The sequence below is a fragment of the Monodelphis domestica genome, chromosome 1 (assembly GCF_027887165.1).
Source record: "Monodelphis domestica isolate mMonDom1 chromosome 1, mMonDom1.pri, whole genome shotgun sequence".
Taxonomy (NCBI): Eukaryota; Metazoa; Chordata; class Mammalia; order Didelphimorphia; family Didelphidae; genus Monodelphis; species Monodelphis domestica.
The window spans coordinates 536291622-536307710 of NC_077227.1; the positions used below are offsets into that span (position 1 = coordinate 536291622).

At 34.6% G+C, this 16089-nt stretch overlaps 1 protein-coding gene across 2 annotated transcripts in view; it reads left to right on the forward strand.

Annotated features, from left to right (window-relative positions):
- The window catches only part of NOL10 (nucleolar protein 10), a 139339-nt gene extending 124782 nt beyond the window's left edge, over positions 1-14557 (forward strand). For both annotated transcript variants that reach the window (XM_001371846.4, XM_016428129.2), the window contains exons 18-21: positions 933-1106; positions 1384-1631; positions 10377-10479; positions 13542-14557. In XM_001371846.4, the coding sequence (XP_001371883.1) occupies positions 933-1106; positions 1384-1631; positions 10377-10479; positions 13542-13661 (645 nt within the window). In that variant the 3' untranslated portion in view covers positions 13662-14557. The remainder of the gene's footprint in view (positions 1-932; positions 1107-1383; positions 1632-10376; positions 10480-13541) is intronic.
- The last annotated feature ends 1532 nt before the right edge of the window (positions 14558-16089 follow it).

Consider the following 16089-nt stretch of genomic DNA (forward strand, 5'->3'; position numbering starts at 1 on the left):
GAGCCTGTTTTATGGAGTATTTCAAAGATTTCTAAATCCAATGTACTTACATTTTTTCCTCTTCATCTGAACTCTGGTATTAGTTATAAGATTAAAATTAATATCCAGTAACTCCAAAGTATTATATTTTGTACGATTTATTAATAATCACTTGAAGTAGAGGAAATAAAAAGAACAAATATAAAAGCCTGAGTAAAGAGAAGTTTTCCTGACCATGTTAGCAGGGGGGGAAAGGGGGGTGTTGCAGAAACTTTATCTCCAAAATGTAAGGATATATAAAATTCTAATTACATATGGTGCAATATTTAATTCCTGTTGTACCAAAAATTTCATGAAATGAGAAAAATGTTTCATTTGTCAATAATTATTTCCATCAATAACGTTACTTAAAAAAACAACAAACCCTTACATTCCATCTTAGAAATGATACTAAGTATATGCTTAGTATTTGGGGCCAGGTGACTTGCCCAGGGTCACATAGTTAGGAAGTATCTGAAGCTAAATTTTGAACCTAGGACTTCCTGTCTTTAGGCCTGGCTCTCGATCCAGTGAGCCACCTAGCTGCCCCAGTAATGTCTATTTTATAATCTGTATTATGTACTAAGTATTAAACGACAAAAAAAAATATTCCCCCTACATGGATGAAAATTGCTAGATTTGATCAGTGAAGGCTGATCAGTGCTGGTAAAGAAGTTGATAAATTGGATTTGTTTCAGTGGTGGGATTTAAAACTTATTGGCATTTAGAAAGTTCTTAAAACTAGTTCTAAAGAAGTTTGGTGATTATTAAGCAATTTTGGCCTTATGCAGCTTTCTGCCTTATTGACACTAAAAATCATAATTGCAATTTGTTTAAGTGATTTTGTTTAGCTCTATGTTCTTTTAAAGCTGACTTTAAAACATGCCAGTTACTTTTTTCTTTCTCTTTCACAGAAATTACCCAACATTCTCACTGATGATCGATTCAAAGTTATGTTTGAGAACCCTGATTTCCAGGTGGATGAAAAGAGTGAAGAATTTAGGCTTCTGAATCCACTTGTTTCAAAAATAAGTGAAAAAAGAAAGAAGAAACTAAAACTCTTAGAGCAACAAGAATTCCTTGAACAAGTAAAGTATCTATGGTTTCAAATTAATGAGAATTTTAATGCAATTAATTTCTAGAGTAAGGAGGAACTGTCATCTGTAACTAAGAAATAATTTATTTTAGACAGTACTACCTGTTTTATTTGGAAGTATTTTTGTTTAATTATAGTTTTCTTTTAAAGTTGGGGGATATTAGAAGTTGTCACGTATTCTAATTGGACAGATGCTATTAAAAAACAAAACAAAACCTAGTTCCTATTTAGGGGGGAAAAGTGGTGCCTCTAACTATTTCTGTCTTCAGGAAGAGGAGGAAGAACCGGAAGGAAAACCAAGTGATGCAGAAAGTTCTGAGTCTTCAGATGATGAAAAAGATTGGGTTGAAGAGGTCAGGAAACAGCGCAAACTTCTTCGCCAAGAGGAAAAAATGAGGTGGCAGGAAAGGTTCAAGGAGGATCAGCAAACAGTGTTGAAGCCCCAATTTTTTGAGATCAAAGCAGGAGAGGAATTCAGAAGCTTCAAGGATTCTGCAAAAAAGCAGAAGCTAATGAAGTAAGTAATATGTGGGATTGACATATAGTCAGGATCCCAAATGTTTTGTAGTTGGCACATTGGCCATTCAGTTCCCTTGAACAGTAATATTTATTCCAAATTCATATATGTATGGTGGAGGTCAAGTGCTCTTTATCAAAATGCTTTAGGAATTATTAAAACACAAGATGTTAAAATGTTTTAAAACCTCAAAAGTCAAATTCATAGAAACTTAAAAGTTAGAAGGGACGGAAGTCATTGTGTCTGACCCTTATTTAAAACATCATTCCCAAGTGTTCTTGCCTGTGCTTGAACATTAGTCATAGGGAACTCATCACCTCACTAGAGGTCCCTTTACAGAGTTCTTCCTTACGTTGAAACTAAGTCTCTACTTTTCTATAACATTGACCCTTTAGTTCTAGCTCTCCTCTCTCATACAGTTAGAATAAGACTTGTCCTTTTTCTCCCTTTCTTCTACCCCAAGTTCTCTTCTCTGTTCATTTACTTAGTAGGAAATTTAGCGTAAATCTCCTTATGTGATATCCTAGAGACACAACATGGTAATTTAGGAACTAATCCGTTCTACTCTTTCTATAGAAAACAACTGTGTCTTTATTGGGACCACAACCTTTACTGTTTCTTCTCATCTTATTTGTCTCTCCTAAGGATATATTAGAAAATTTATAAGGCACTTAAAGGTCATTAAAAAACAAAAATAAATTCAAGATGGTTGTATTTATTTGATTAGTCATGTCAGTTCTAGTTGACATGAGTTTAAGTAGGAAGAAGGAAGTTCTCTTATATAAACAAATTTCAAATTATATATGGACTTTGAAGTGTTAAGAGTCATCTTCTGGGCAAAGTATTAATAGGATAGGTTTGAAATAGGATAGATTTGTCATACAAGATTTTTTTTTTTTTGATAAGAGTGAAGATTTGGGGAAGGCCACAGAGTTAGGAGGTAAAGAACGATTAAAACTAATTAAGACAAAAGATGTAAGGATAGGGTTAAAGTCTGCTTAATAGGAATGATAATTAATGTGTACGTTATTCTGCCTTCCTCACCCTCTACCATCATTTAAGTTTGGCACTTGCTCAATTTCTCACCTTCAGTCATTTGGAGGGAGTAATATGAAAACATCTAACATATCTTCCCTAAAACACTATTTGCATTCATGTTTCAAATGTCTGAATTAAGACAAGGTAACAGGAAGATAAGCAGTAGATCCTTTTATAATAAAATGATTTTCTAAAAAAACTTCATTTTTTCACTTTATCACTTAAAAATCTAGATCTTTAGTATATCAGAAAACATTCCATCTTTATAAACCTCAATATAAAATAGTAAGCTTATTTTCAGTAAGTTTAATAAGCCATTCAATCTTCTACCTTCTGTAGCTGCAGATTTTTCTATAATTTGACGTTACCTTTTAAAAAAAAATCACTTTTTTTCACCTGCGTTGGTATAGTCTGTGGCTTGAATTTATCAGAATTGTAATCCTTACTCCATCCTAGTCAGACATAAAGAATTAAGAAATTATCACTAGTAGAACTGCTGAAAATGGTTTGCTTTAGATTCTAGATTTAATTTTCTCATGTAAACTTTTACTAGGACTGCATGGAAGCAGGTGTTTACATACTATTGTCATAAGAGGTCAAGATTTGAAGGATAGATTGTATAACTGATCCCATTGGCATTCTACATTTTGATAGGGTATTCATGTTTAAGAAACAGGAGGCAAAGGAATTTTTATAAAATCATAGTAAAGAATGTCTTCATAAAAGCTCCACCTCTTGTTTCTGTTGTGTAAAGGAAAAACCCATGGTCTCCTAAAGGCTATGTATGTCAGCAGAGGCCTGACAAGTATCAGCCAAGCTGGAAATTCTTTAAATCTGGGTGTGGCATCAGGCTACAGCTCCTGTTTGAGGACCAGCCTTGACTATAGAGAGTCTGAATTCCAAAACGCTAGTCACTAGAATTATAGGAGATAAACTCGAGTCACCATTTCTGTTTCCTACATAATAATGGAAGAGTAGTGGAAGAGAGGTACAAGTATGGTCTGAGTACAGTTGTGTAGAATGTCACCTCTAAATATTTATTAAATTAGCTGTTGATCTTTAAAAACAAAAACAGACAATCTACAAATACCTCTTCTAGTTCCTAAGCAGTTCTAATCATTTTAGCCTCTCTTCAGATATTTGAGTAAAATTATGGCCGTTCAAATATAACCATACTTCCTCCAAGAACCATCATTTAAATTATGTGTTTTTTTTTTCTAGTGTGCTTTTAGTGAAGTATGAAATAGTGCAGGTACCATAGGCTGCTAGGCCCTATATTAGGCCTAAAAAGTAGTGGGAAAACTGAACACTAGGATTTGTTGTTTGTTTGTTTTTTTCTTTTTCCTAACTGATTTCTTTTTTCTATAACAATCGAATATTTTCAGATGTCCCCACATTTTTAGAACTTCATCTGTTCATATTTTTTGATAGCTTCTGACCGAAATGGTACTCATGCAGTCATGCTTTAGAATTGCTGGTTAGCAGCCACTTCTAAATTGACTTTCAAAGAGGGAGAAGTGGAACTTTCTTTAATGTAGAAATCTCAGTACGTAGTCCCCTGTCAGTGTCTGATCTCTTGCCATGGTTCATTCTGAAGCTTAGTTTGCCTTTCCAAGTAGCCCAGACGAAACAAGTTTTTACAAGTGTTCATTGAAAGCACATTGAATAAAAACCAGAATTTAAATACTTGATCATAGAGGATATAAGGTCATTCTTGCAAGACAGTAATTTTGTACAATTTACTTGAAAAATCTTAATTCTCACAAGTTGTTTTCTCTGAAACATTGGGTCCCATTAGCCCCATATTTACTCACAGTTCCTATGATATGAGCAGAGTAGGATCTGAAAGAAATTATGAAGGTTGAGGACACTGCTCAGGCAAATATAATTCACTTCCACTCTACAGAGCCATATTTATGGCCTTAACTTCATGAAAGCCAAAGTTTTCAAAAAAGGAAGAAAGAATTCATTCTTATTCATTCCATCATGTTTTTTAATAGCAGTTGAAGGACAATTAGGAACTTTTTTGAACATATCTTTTAAATAAGTTAAGGTCTAACATAAGACTGAAAACCTGAAATTCTCAAGTTCAATCCTGGCTTTAGACTTGAATCTCTTTATGGCCTGAGGCAAAATATTTAACATCTACCTCCCTTCCCCCCTTCCTCCATCTGTAAGGGATAAATACTTCTGTCTCAGGGATGTTGAAAGGATTAATTATTTAGTCTCTAAAGAACTTTGAAGATGAAAAGTATATTAAAAGTACTTCTTAACAACATTATTGCTTAGGAAAAAAAAACTACCACTTTATGTTAACCACATCCCAAATTATATGAAGGCAGATATGTTAGTACATTACTACTTGAAAACTACCTAAATTTCCCAAGGTATACATGTTTAGAGTTTACTCACATGTGGATTTGGGAACTGTTTTCAAAGTAACTCACCCGGAAGATACTACTTAGTAGGAAAAATACCCATTCTCAAGAACCAGACTTTGCAATTACACTTAATCAGACTAATTCCAGCCCCAGAGGGTGCAGCAAGATTCTCTCTAAAGCTATGCTGGGGGGTGGCGTGGGGATGGGACACACACAAAAAATCCATTTACTGCTCTTATGAGGAAATAGGCCTTTCACACCTTTGTTGATGGTTTGAGAGTCAGAGACAAATGCATCATTTTATCCTTTCATAAGAATATTTAGTAGTTTTAAGTAAATGTTTAGAGGCAGTGAAATAGAATGGATAATATAGCTGGCTTGGAGTCTGGGAGTTGGAAAGTTAGGCCCCATTTCTTATACATGGTAGACAAATGATCCTGGGCAAGTCACTGTACTTTTCAGTGCCTTGGACAACTCTCTAAGTTGAGTCAGTGGGTACTCGTTGGCATTCATTAGTAGAGAGATTTCCTCTAGATTTCCCTAACCAACAAAATCACAGGTACAGTCCACGCAAAAAGGAATTGTCCAAACTTGAAAAGACAATATCATGCAATAGAAACAGAAGACCTTGATTCAAATACTTGCTCTACTACTTACTGTCTTTCTTTTTTAAAAAATATAATGAAAAGGATGGATGAAACAGATCAAGCTTAGAATATCTTGCCTGTCTTTGGCTGGCTTCCTATCAGTACTGTTTTCCTCATAAACCAAATTCATGAAAGTTGTCATTGTGCCTGATTGGACAAAATTCTGGTTTTTTCGAAGTGCAATTGAATGAATTTCTATAATTGGAATAAATCTGCAGCTCCAGTCCTATTTCCCTTGCATTTGGGCTTCTCTCCCTAATTCTTTAATAAAACTTTCTCCAAAGAAATGAATGACTACTTAATTGTCACATCTTAAAGACCTTTTCCTTATCAGTCCTTATCCAGTTTAAACTTCCAGCAGCATTTAGTACTATTTTTCATTCCTTCTTTGTTGATTATTTTCTCCTCTCAAATTCTGTCTTCTGGTTCTTCCCTTGCTGGTGTGACCTCCTGGTTCTATCTCATTTACAAGTTTATATTTCTTCCTCCTTTCTAAAAAGGAGTGTTGCTAGAAACTCAAGCTTTTTTTTTTTATGGTTTATCCTTTGGTGATCTCATTTGATCCTCTGTTTCAATTAACACTTTCATGCATATGATTCTCAAATATATATATTGAGCCCTGATCTCTTAGCTATAAATACTGCATGCTAAATCAGTATATATTCAATTTTAAATTAACTTTACTATTTATGCAAAATAGCACTCCTTAGGTATCCAAGTTCGAAAATTTGGACATATTTCTTCCATTTACCAGTGAATATAATCAATTGTTATGTCCTGTTTGATTCTATCTCTGAAATTCCTCTCATTTTATCCTCTCTAATTTTAGTTTCACCATTTTAATTCAGAATTCATGGTCACTGATATGAGGATGAGCTGAAGGAAATGGGAATGTCTGAAGAGATGCAGTATATAATAGCTATCTTTAAATAGCTGTATAACCATCATGTAGAAGATGGATTATATTTGATTTGTATTGCCCCAAAGGGAAAAATTAGAACTAATAAATAGAAGTTTCAGAGATAACCATTTAGGTTTAATTCAAGGAAAAGTTTCCTATTAAACAGAGCTTTCCAAAAGTAGAATGGACTGACTCTAGAAGTAGCAGGTTCCTCTCTTTGGAGATCTCCAGGCAAAGGCTTGATAACGCCCGAGTATGTTACAGCAGACAGGTTCCTTGTTTCTAGTTATAAGGTTATGTGATTCTAATCCTAAATTAACCTTCAATTCATGCTATTCTCTTTCTCACAATATTTCAGTAGCTCCTCAATTCCTGTAGGATAAAGTCCAAACCTTTCAGCCTGTTTTTTTGTTGTTGTTTTTTTTAAATAACCTTTACCTTCCGTCTTAGAATCAATACTGTGTATTGGATCCAAGGCAGGAAAGTGGTAAGGGCTAGGCAATGGGGATTAAGTGACTTGCCCAGGGTCACACAGGTAGGAAGTGTCTGAGACCAGATTTGAACCTAGGACCTCCTGTCTCTAGGCCTGGCTCTCAATTCACTGAGCCCCCCAGCTGTCCCCAGCCTGATTTCCTCCCCTCCCTTCCTCTCTCTTCCCCTCTCCTCCCGTCTTCTCCCCTCCCACTCCCCTCCCTCTCCCTTTCCCTCTCCCTCTATGATCTTATGATTCTTCAGTGCCCCAGTATATACAAAATTCATAGAATCACAGAAGCTTCAGTTAGAAGGGACTTCAGAGATCCCAACATGTATTGAATAAAAATTCTTTCTATAACAAACACAACTGACTATCCATCTTCTACTTGATGCTTTCCAGACCTTTATTTCCCCAGGAGCTTGTTCCTTTTTGAAAAATCATAATTCTTTAAGGCTGTCATATGCAGAGAGGATACATTTGGCAGGAGTTTCCTCTGAAATCACTAGGCTAATCTCTCTGTCTTTTTCTTTTTTATTATCTTATGCTAATCATTAGAAAATATTTTCTTATGTTGACCCTAAAGTTTCCTTTTTGCAAATGTCCTTCTTAAAGTGTGGCATTTAGAGCTGAATACAGTCTTCCAGATTTAGTCTCACCAGGGCTCTACTGTAAAGCAGGATTTTTACCTCCTTTCATTAGGAACACTATATTCCTATGCCTTTTTTTTTTTAAAACCCCTACCATCTGTCTTGGAATCAATACTGTATACTGGTTCAAAGGCAGAAGAGTGGTAAGGACTAGGCAATGGGGCTCAAGTGACTTGCCCAGGGTCACATAGCTGGGAAGTGTCTGAGGTCAGATTTGAACCCAGGACCTCTAGCCTCTAGGCCTGGCTCTCAATCTACTGAGCTACTCAGCCCCCCCCCCCCCCCCCATGCCCTTTTAAAAAAAAATTTATTTAGAATATTTTTCCATGATTACATGAACCCTCTCTTTCCCCATCCCCCCTCTCCCCACTCTTTCTTTCCCCCCTCCCAAAACCAACAGGCAATTCCACTTCATTGTTCAGAACCTATTTCCATGTTATTCATATTTAGAGTAGAGTGATCCTTTAATGCTAAGACCTTAATCATATCCCCATCAAATTGATCATATGCTTTTCTTCTGCATTTCTGTTTCCACAATTCTTTCTCTGGATGTGGATAGTGTTATTTCTCATAAGTACCTCAGGATTGTCCTAGATCACTGCATTGCTGCTAGTAGAGAAGTCCATTACATTTGATTGTGCCACAGTGTATCAGTCTCTGTGTACAATGTTCTCCTGGTTCTGCTCCTCTCACTGCATCAATTCCTGGAGGTCAATCCAGTTCACATGGAATTCCTCCAGGTTATTATTCCTTTAAGCACAATAGTATTCCATCCCCATCAGATACCACAATTTGTTCAGTCATTCCCCAATTGATGGACACTCCCTCATTTTCCAATTTTTTGCTACCACAGAGAGCGAGGCTATAAATATTTTTGTACAACTCTTTCCCCTCATTATCTCTTTATGATACAAACTCAGCAGTGGCATGGCTGGATCAAAGGGCAAGCAGTCTTTTAAAGCCCTTTGGACTTAGTTCCAAATTGCCCTCTAGAATGGTTGGACTAATTCACAACTCTACCAGCAAAGTATTAGACTCCCAATTTTGCCACATCCCCTCCAACATTTATCACTTTCCTTTGCTGCCATATTGGCCAATCTGCTAGATGTGAGGCGATACCTCAGTTGTTTTAATTTGCATTTCTCTAATCAGGAGGGATTTAGAACACTTCCATGTGCTTATTGATAGTTTTGATTTCTTAATCTGAGAACTACCTATTCATATCCCTTGACCATTTGCTGATTTGGAGAATGACTTGATTTTTTGTAAATTTGACTTAGTTCCTTATATCCCATGCATTTTTGACTGCCATGTCATATTCTGGCCACATTACACTTGAAGTTCACTCAATCCCAAGATCACTTTTTTTAATTGAAATTTTTTATTTAATTAATTTACTTAGAATATTTTTACATGGTTACATAATTCATGGCATACACCCGGTAGCCAACACGCAATTCCACTGGGTTTTACATGTATCATTGATCAAGACCCATTTCCATATTATTAATATTTGCATTAGGGTGATTGCTTAGAGTCTATATCCCCAATCATATTCCCATAAACCCATGTGATCGAGCAGTTGTTTTTCTTCTGTGTTTCTACTCCCACACTTCTTCCTCTGGATGTGGATAACATTCTGTCGGTAGAGCATACTCTTTGACCTAGAGATTTCTTCTACCATTGATTGGGGAATAGTTAAACAAATTGTGGTACATTAATTTAATGGAATATTATTATGATGCAAGAAATGATAAATATAACAAATATAGAAAAGCCTGGAAAGGTATACATGATTTGATATGGAGTGATGAAATAAGTAAAACTGAAACAATATGTATAGTGACTATAACAGTGTAAGTAGAAAGAACAGTTACCGCAAAACAATCAAAATTATAAAAAACAAGCATGACTTGAAAGAAGAAATATGAGAAGTTATAACCCACACCATTTCTTTACAGTAGGTGGGAGGTTTTAGTATATTTTGCATATATATTTTCATGCTTACTGATTTTGCTGACTTTTTGCCCTTTTAAAAATATAATTTATTATTTTAGATATGTCTCTGAGAGATGGCATGGGGAAGAGTTCTAGGAGAAACTCTGGTGCTACAAAAAATGTAAAAACTGAAAGATGTCAAATAAAATTATTTTGTTCCATCTATTTCATAAAACTTTTGCTGTCTCTTAACTAGAAGCAGCCCTCCTTTTGGAATTTTTTTTTCATTCTAATTGATCTCTTCTATGTGCTTAACACATTATTATTTTAGTTATTTGTTTTTTGATTCTAGTATAAGTTTTTTGAGGGTAGGATTGTGCCATTTTTCTCCTTGATATTTCATTACCAAGCATAGTTAGTACATTGAAGATAGGAGGCACTTAAGAAATTTTGAATTTAATTGAATGTGTAGAGTATGAATAATATTTACATTCTATCTGCTTACTGATTTTAATACATGGGGTTTTCCCAAAGACTTAGAGTATCTTAAAAGCTATTAATAGTTTTAATAGCTTAAAACTTTACTATGACTTTTAGGACATCCTGAATGATGTTCTATATTTGACATGTATGGGTACTTTTTCTTTATGTCAGCACTGTTTATTGCATTTTGCCTTACTAAATCATCATTTTTTTACCCTTAATTTTTTTCCCCTAGAAAACCCCTTGAAGATCGTTTACAGCTTGAAGCAAAACTTGGAACTCTGAATGTATCAGATACTACTGTTGGCAGCAAACAATTGACATTCACATTAAAGAGGGTAAATTATTTTTACTTAATTTAAGTAGCTTTTTAAAAAAAAGGAAAATAGTATCAAGAATGAACATTTTGAACTGGTTTCTTTGTGTTTCAAAGAGCTGAAGGCATTTCATTTAGCTAATACATTAGATTTCCCACTTGATTTAAGAGATATTAACTTTCGCAAGAGATAGATCAAACCCTTTGGACTTTGAAAGCATGTTTTCTTTTCCCCCCAAGAAAGTCAGAATCTGTTTTTTACCCAAAGAGTTTTGTTGCAGCTTGATTCTCATAATTAATTTTGGCCATTAACATAAAATCTCTATATTCGATTCAGAAATCAACATATCTTTACTGAAATGAGAACCATACTGTTTAGTGCAGCTATGGGAGGGATCACCCTTTTGCCAGTTTAGTAATTTTGGTAAACTGATAGGTTAATTCTTCATAACTCATTATAGTAGTGAATATACCTTAGGACTCCTAAGTAAAGTTTTGTCATAAAATTAGAAAGTGCTGTGCTCAAGCTTCTCTTTATATTTCATGATAAATTGAGTAACAGGTCATCCTGGGTTTTCTTAGATAAAATACTTTAGAAAATTTGAAAAGACATTCTGTTAAATCTAGACATAGACAGTAATTAACTTTGTTAAAATTATTTTTTCAAATGTTTGGGTTAATAGTTGGGTCCTTAAGCTCTATCTACTTAAGTTGTATTTTTATGGGCAAGTCACCTTACCTCTTAGCCTCACTTTCCTTCTCTGCAAAATGAGCATGATAATCCTTATCTCATTTAGCTATTCAGGGAAAAAATTACTTTATAAACAAATAGTATATAAATATTGAGTTTTAGATTATCTATGGGGAAAAAAGATGGACAAGAACTTAGGATAGGAAGTTGTGGAGAGGTTCAGTATACAGGGGAAGGTCCCTACTGTTGTTACTGAAGGACAGATCTAGTTCTTCCAAAGGTTATTATCTCTATTGGCCTCAGCATTAACTGGGTACATAGCATTCATTTAAATCAAGAGAATTCAGAGAAGACATTTTTAAATGCCCATTATGTGGTAGCCTTATAATTTTAGAGCTGTAAGAGATGTCCTAACTCTTTACTTCATAAATTAAGATATTGAAGCCCAGAGAGGAGAAAAGACCTATCTCAACCCCTATAATTAGGAGGATTTGAATTGGAATTCAAACCCAAGTCTTCAGACTCCATATCCATTGAACATTTTTGACCAAGTCACATAGATGTTTATTATGTTTTAGGTAAAATCTATATGTCGTCTTTTCAATTATTCTTGCCTTTAATTTTATAAATGCCAACAAATTTAAGGAATCTTTTAAAATTGTTCAGAAGTTTTAGAGATGAAAAACTTACTTTGAAAGGCGTTAACCATATTGTATTTAAAACATATGAAATTCATAAAAAATTTTACATCTTTTAAGGTGCAGCTAGGTGGCTCAATGGATAGAGAGCCAGGAGTGGAGATGTGGGGTCCTGGGTTCAATTCTGGCCTCAGGCACTTTGTGTGACTGAGCAAGTTACTTAACTCCAAGTGCCTAGCCTCTTCCACTCTTCCTCCTTGTAACCAATACACAGTAATAATTCTAAGACAGAAGGTAAGGGTTTAAAAAAAATTTTTTTTAACCCTTATGTTTTGTCATGGAATTTCATTCCACTAAAGATTTCTCAATAATGTGCAAACTAGTCCTGGTAGTTTCTAATATTATGTTTAGGTAGTCCACTTATATTTTGAGATACTTAAATTCAATATAAACTTTCCTCTTGGGTGGGGGAAATATCAGAGTCTAATTATAATTATATTTTATATTTCTTTCCTTAAAATTTGAACAGAAAGCAGTTTCGCTAATTTAAATGATCAAGCAGAACTGACTTTAGATGAATATATGGCAAGAAATTTTAGAATAAAGTACATGATCTTATGTAAATCAATTAAGTTTAGACCTGCTACAAAGTTAGTGAGATTAGGTTTTTTTATACCTAATAGACCAGAATGAATGTAACCAAATTAATGTCCCATTTAAAGTAGTGCTTGTAACAGTACTAATAATTATAACTGATAATTTTTTTAAAGTTTGAAAAAATACTTGGTACACATTAACACATTTGAACCTCTCAGTAGTCCTATGAGTTAGGTACTACAGGTATTGTAGTCCTTATCGTAAAAATGAGGAAAATGAATTTCAGTTAAGTGATTTGTTGTACATCAAGTGTCCCAGACACCATCTGAATCCAGGTCCTCTTGGCTTCAAAATTAACAGTCTCCCAATTCCATCCAGCTGTTTAACTTAACACTCTCTCCATGATACTGCTGTGATTTATAATATGTCCAAGGTTCTTAATTTGCATTTACTTTCTGAGGTTGTGATACATTTTTTTGAATATCATCAGTGAGGGCATCTTCATTCTTTAATGTTAATATGGTTGTTTGGATAGGGGCAAAGATATTTAGAAACTAAAGTTTTAAAAAAATAAGATAAGATGACAAGCTGGGGAACACTCATTTTGTTTTCAAATAGATTGGGGTTGAGATGAATTTGAATGTAAGAAAAAAATATTCATAAGATGTGGTCAGCCTGTTAACCGTATATATTTAGACAGTTGAATTCTCATCTGGTTGTCTTGTAGAACTAGAAAGGGCCAGAGAAATCCAATCTAACCTTTGCCATTTTGTGGGTGAAAAAAAAATGAGGATTATGGTCAGGGAAAGGGACACAGAGGCATTCATTGAATCAGTGGCAAAGCAAGAATCAGATAGAACACAGATCTCTTGACTCCCTGTCCAGTATTCTTTTCACACAACATGGCGACTTTTTTCCTCTTTGATGATGGGCTTTTCTCTGTACTATGTGCTTGTTTTAAAATTAGTATTGCAAATCACCTTCCATCTCTTGTCTGACCACCACAGTGCTCTTTCTTTAGCAGAATCTAGCCTTGCCAACTTAAATGAGCCAGAGTTCAGGAATACTATTAGCCAAGGAGGGTCAGTGGATTTGGGTGACTTTGAAAGGAAACATTGGAATTTTCATTCCCTCTCCTTTTCCATTTAAATTTTTTAGTCTGAACAACAGAAAAGGCAACAAGAAGCTGAGAAGGAGCATCGACAAGAAAGAAAAAGACTTCGCCGTTCAGCTGGACACCTTAAGACTAAGCACAGAAGAGGGCGTCCATTTCATTAATTGTGGAATTCTTGTCCCCTACCTGCTGATTGTGAACTAATGGAGGTGGGGAGGGAAAAATGGAATTATGTTTTACTGTTACTATAGGATATTAGGCAGAAGCAAATGAATTTTATAACCCTATTTGAATTATTGGTATTTTTGTAGATATAAAGATATAACTCCTTTTCCACCCAAATCAGGGGTTTGTATTTCCATGAATCTGTATATACTGACTTGTTATTTTCCATTGGGAGTATATGGTTTGTACAAGTTGTTATTCCCAAAGAAACGATATTTGTTTACTATAGTTTTAATCACGTAAACTGATTGGACTTTTTTTAAAGCCTTCTGAAACATGGACTATTAAAAACTGAATTCATCTGAAGTGTTTATTCTGTGCCAAAAACTGAGTTCAATTTTTAGGTCTTTTCTCTTAATATGACTGCTATCCCTTCATAATTCTGTTACTCAGAAGCCATTCTTCAGATTCTGTGTGACATGACTCTTTGACCAGATTTGTGTTTGTGTTCATTTAAATATAGGAGGGTTGAGGAGGAGTAGACTGCTTTTGTTTCATTTTGTTGAAATTCCACTTACAGAATTGAGAGGCTAATGTAATTTCAAGAAATATATAACATGAGAGAAAATGATCTGGAAATACATCCTTATTCTTCTGACAAGCACAGAAGTTTTCACTAGTTCTTGGAAGTAAGTAAAAGGTGAACTTTCAGGAGGAAACAGTGATTGAAATTAATACTCTTCAAATAAGAAGCATATTTAAAAGAAACTGTAATTCTTAGAAGAATTTTGAAAATTAATTTTAATTTTTTAAGGAGTTAAATGGATATTGAAATAAGATCTGAGGATGTCTAAAGACTTTATATTAAAATACTGCCTTTCCTTTATGAATCTTAGCTTACTGACTAAATGGTTTCTTTCTTTTCTCAGTTTTTTTTTATTAAAACTGTTGCCTTTTGTCTCAGAATCAATAAAAGTATCAGCTCAAAGACTTCTGCAAGGCCTAGTCAATTGGGGTTAAGTGACTTGCCTAGGGTCATATAGCTAGGAAGTATCTGAGGTATGATTTGAACCCAGAACCTCCTGGTTCTAGGCCCGGTTTTCTATGCACTATGCTACTAGCTGTCCCTCTCTCAGGTTATATTTCCCACAAATTCGGATTTAATTGCTCACATTTTCTTGAGGATAAGTATTTTGCTTTCTTGTTGCTCTGTTAAGGAACATGAAGCATGGTGAGAAAGGGCTTACGGTTAGAGTATGTCTGATGAAATTCCTACAGGGATTCTAGGGATGAGGCATCAACTATATTTCCATTGACTAAGAAAACAGAAAGATCTCTTGTATTTCTGTGCTTCCTTTATGTAACTTTTCTTCTTTTGGGAAATAAGGTGGGATTTGGAAGGAGCCTGCAAACCTTGTTGTTATAATAGCCATGCTAGAAGTTCAACAAAGGGTTTATTTTGTATGTGAAAATAAGATATTGCTGAGGTAATAGAGTAGAAGGATGAAATGGGTCAGTACATACTAGATAGTACTGGGACTTAGGGCCATAAAAGCCGAGAAGAGTCACTCAACTTTCCTGTGTGACATACTCAGATGGGTCACTTCAAGTTGACCCTTTGCCCCACTGCCTGAAGATTTAAGGAAAAAGCTATGTGAACTTAAAATTTTTAAATTGTATTTCACATACAGAGTTTCCATTAAGGCCCTGCATAGCTTTTGAACCTTTAATTTATAAGCTTTAGTAACAGGTTTGTAGGCATGATAGAAATAAATCTCTTGTAAATAATGCTTAAAGATAACAAAATTTCTTCTCATAAGTGATATATAGAATTTAGTTTTGCTCACTATTGGACACAATTTATTTTCTTGTCTACCAAATCTTAGGACTGAAAATAAAAATACATATTGTCCAAAATTTTAGTAAAATTTTAAGTGTAATTTTCATATTTCTATCATGTCTACGGCATGTTATTAAACTTTAGAAGTTGACACCTTTAAAAATATTCTATTTTATGGAGCAGAAGTATCAAATTTGAAGCCCTCCTAAGCCAGATTAAATACAATTGGGAAATATTTAAAAATAAACAAAGATACAATACAAGACAGATAATGTTGATTTGTGGGTTTTTTAATCCACAAGCACCCACAGGGATCCATGACTTTTGAGTTTGAAATCACTGATAGAGAGGATAGAGCCTGGACATAAAGTCAAGAAGACCCCAGTCTAAATCCCACCTTTGGCATTTATTAGCTATGGCCCATGGCCAGTTATTTAACCTCTTTCTTGGTCTTAAGTTCCCCATCTTTATCTTTGAGATGAGGAGGTTTGATTTGATAGTCCTCTAGGGTCTCTCTTCTAGTTGTAAAACAATGATCCCCCCACCCCTTTTTTTTCAATTCTTATTAGTGACTGTTATAATCTTAT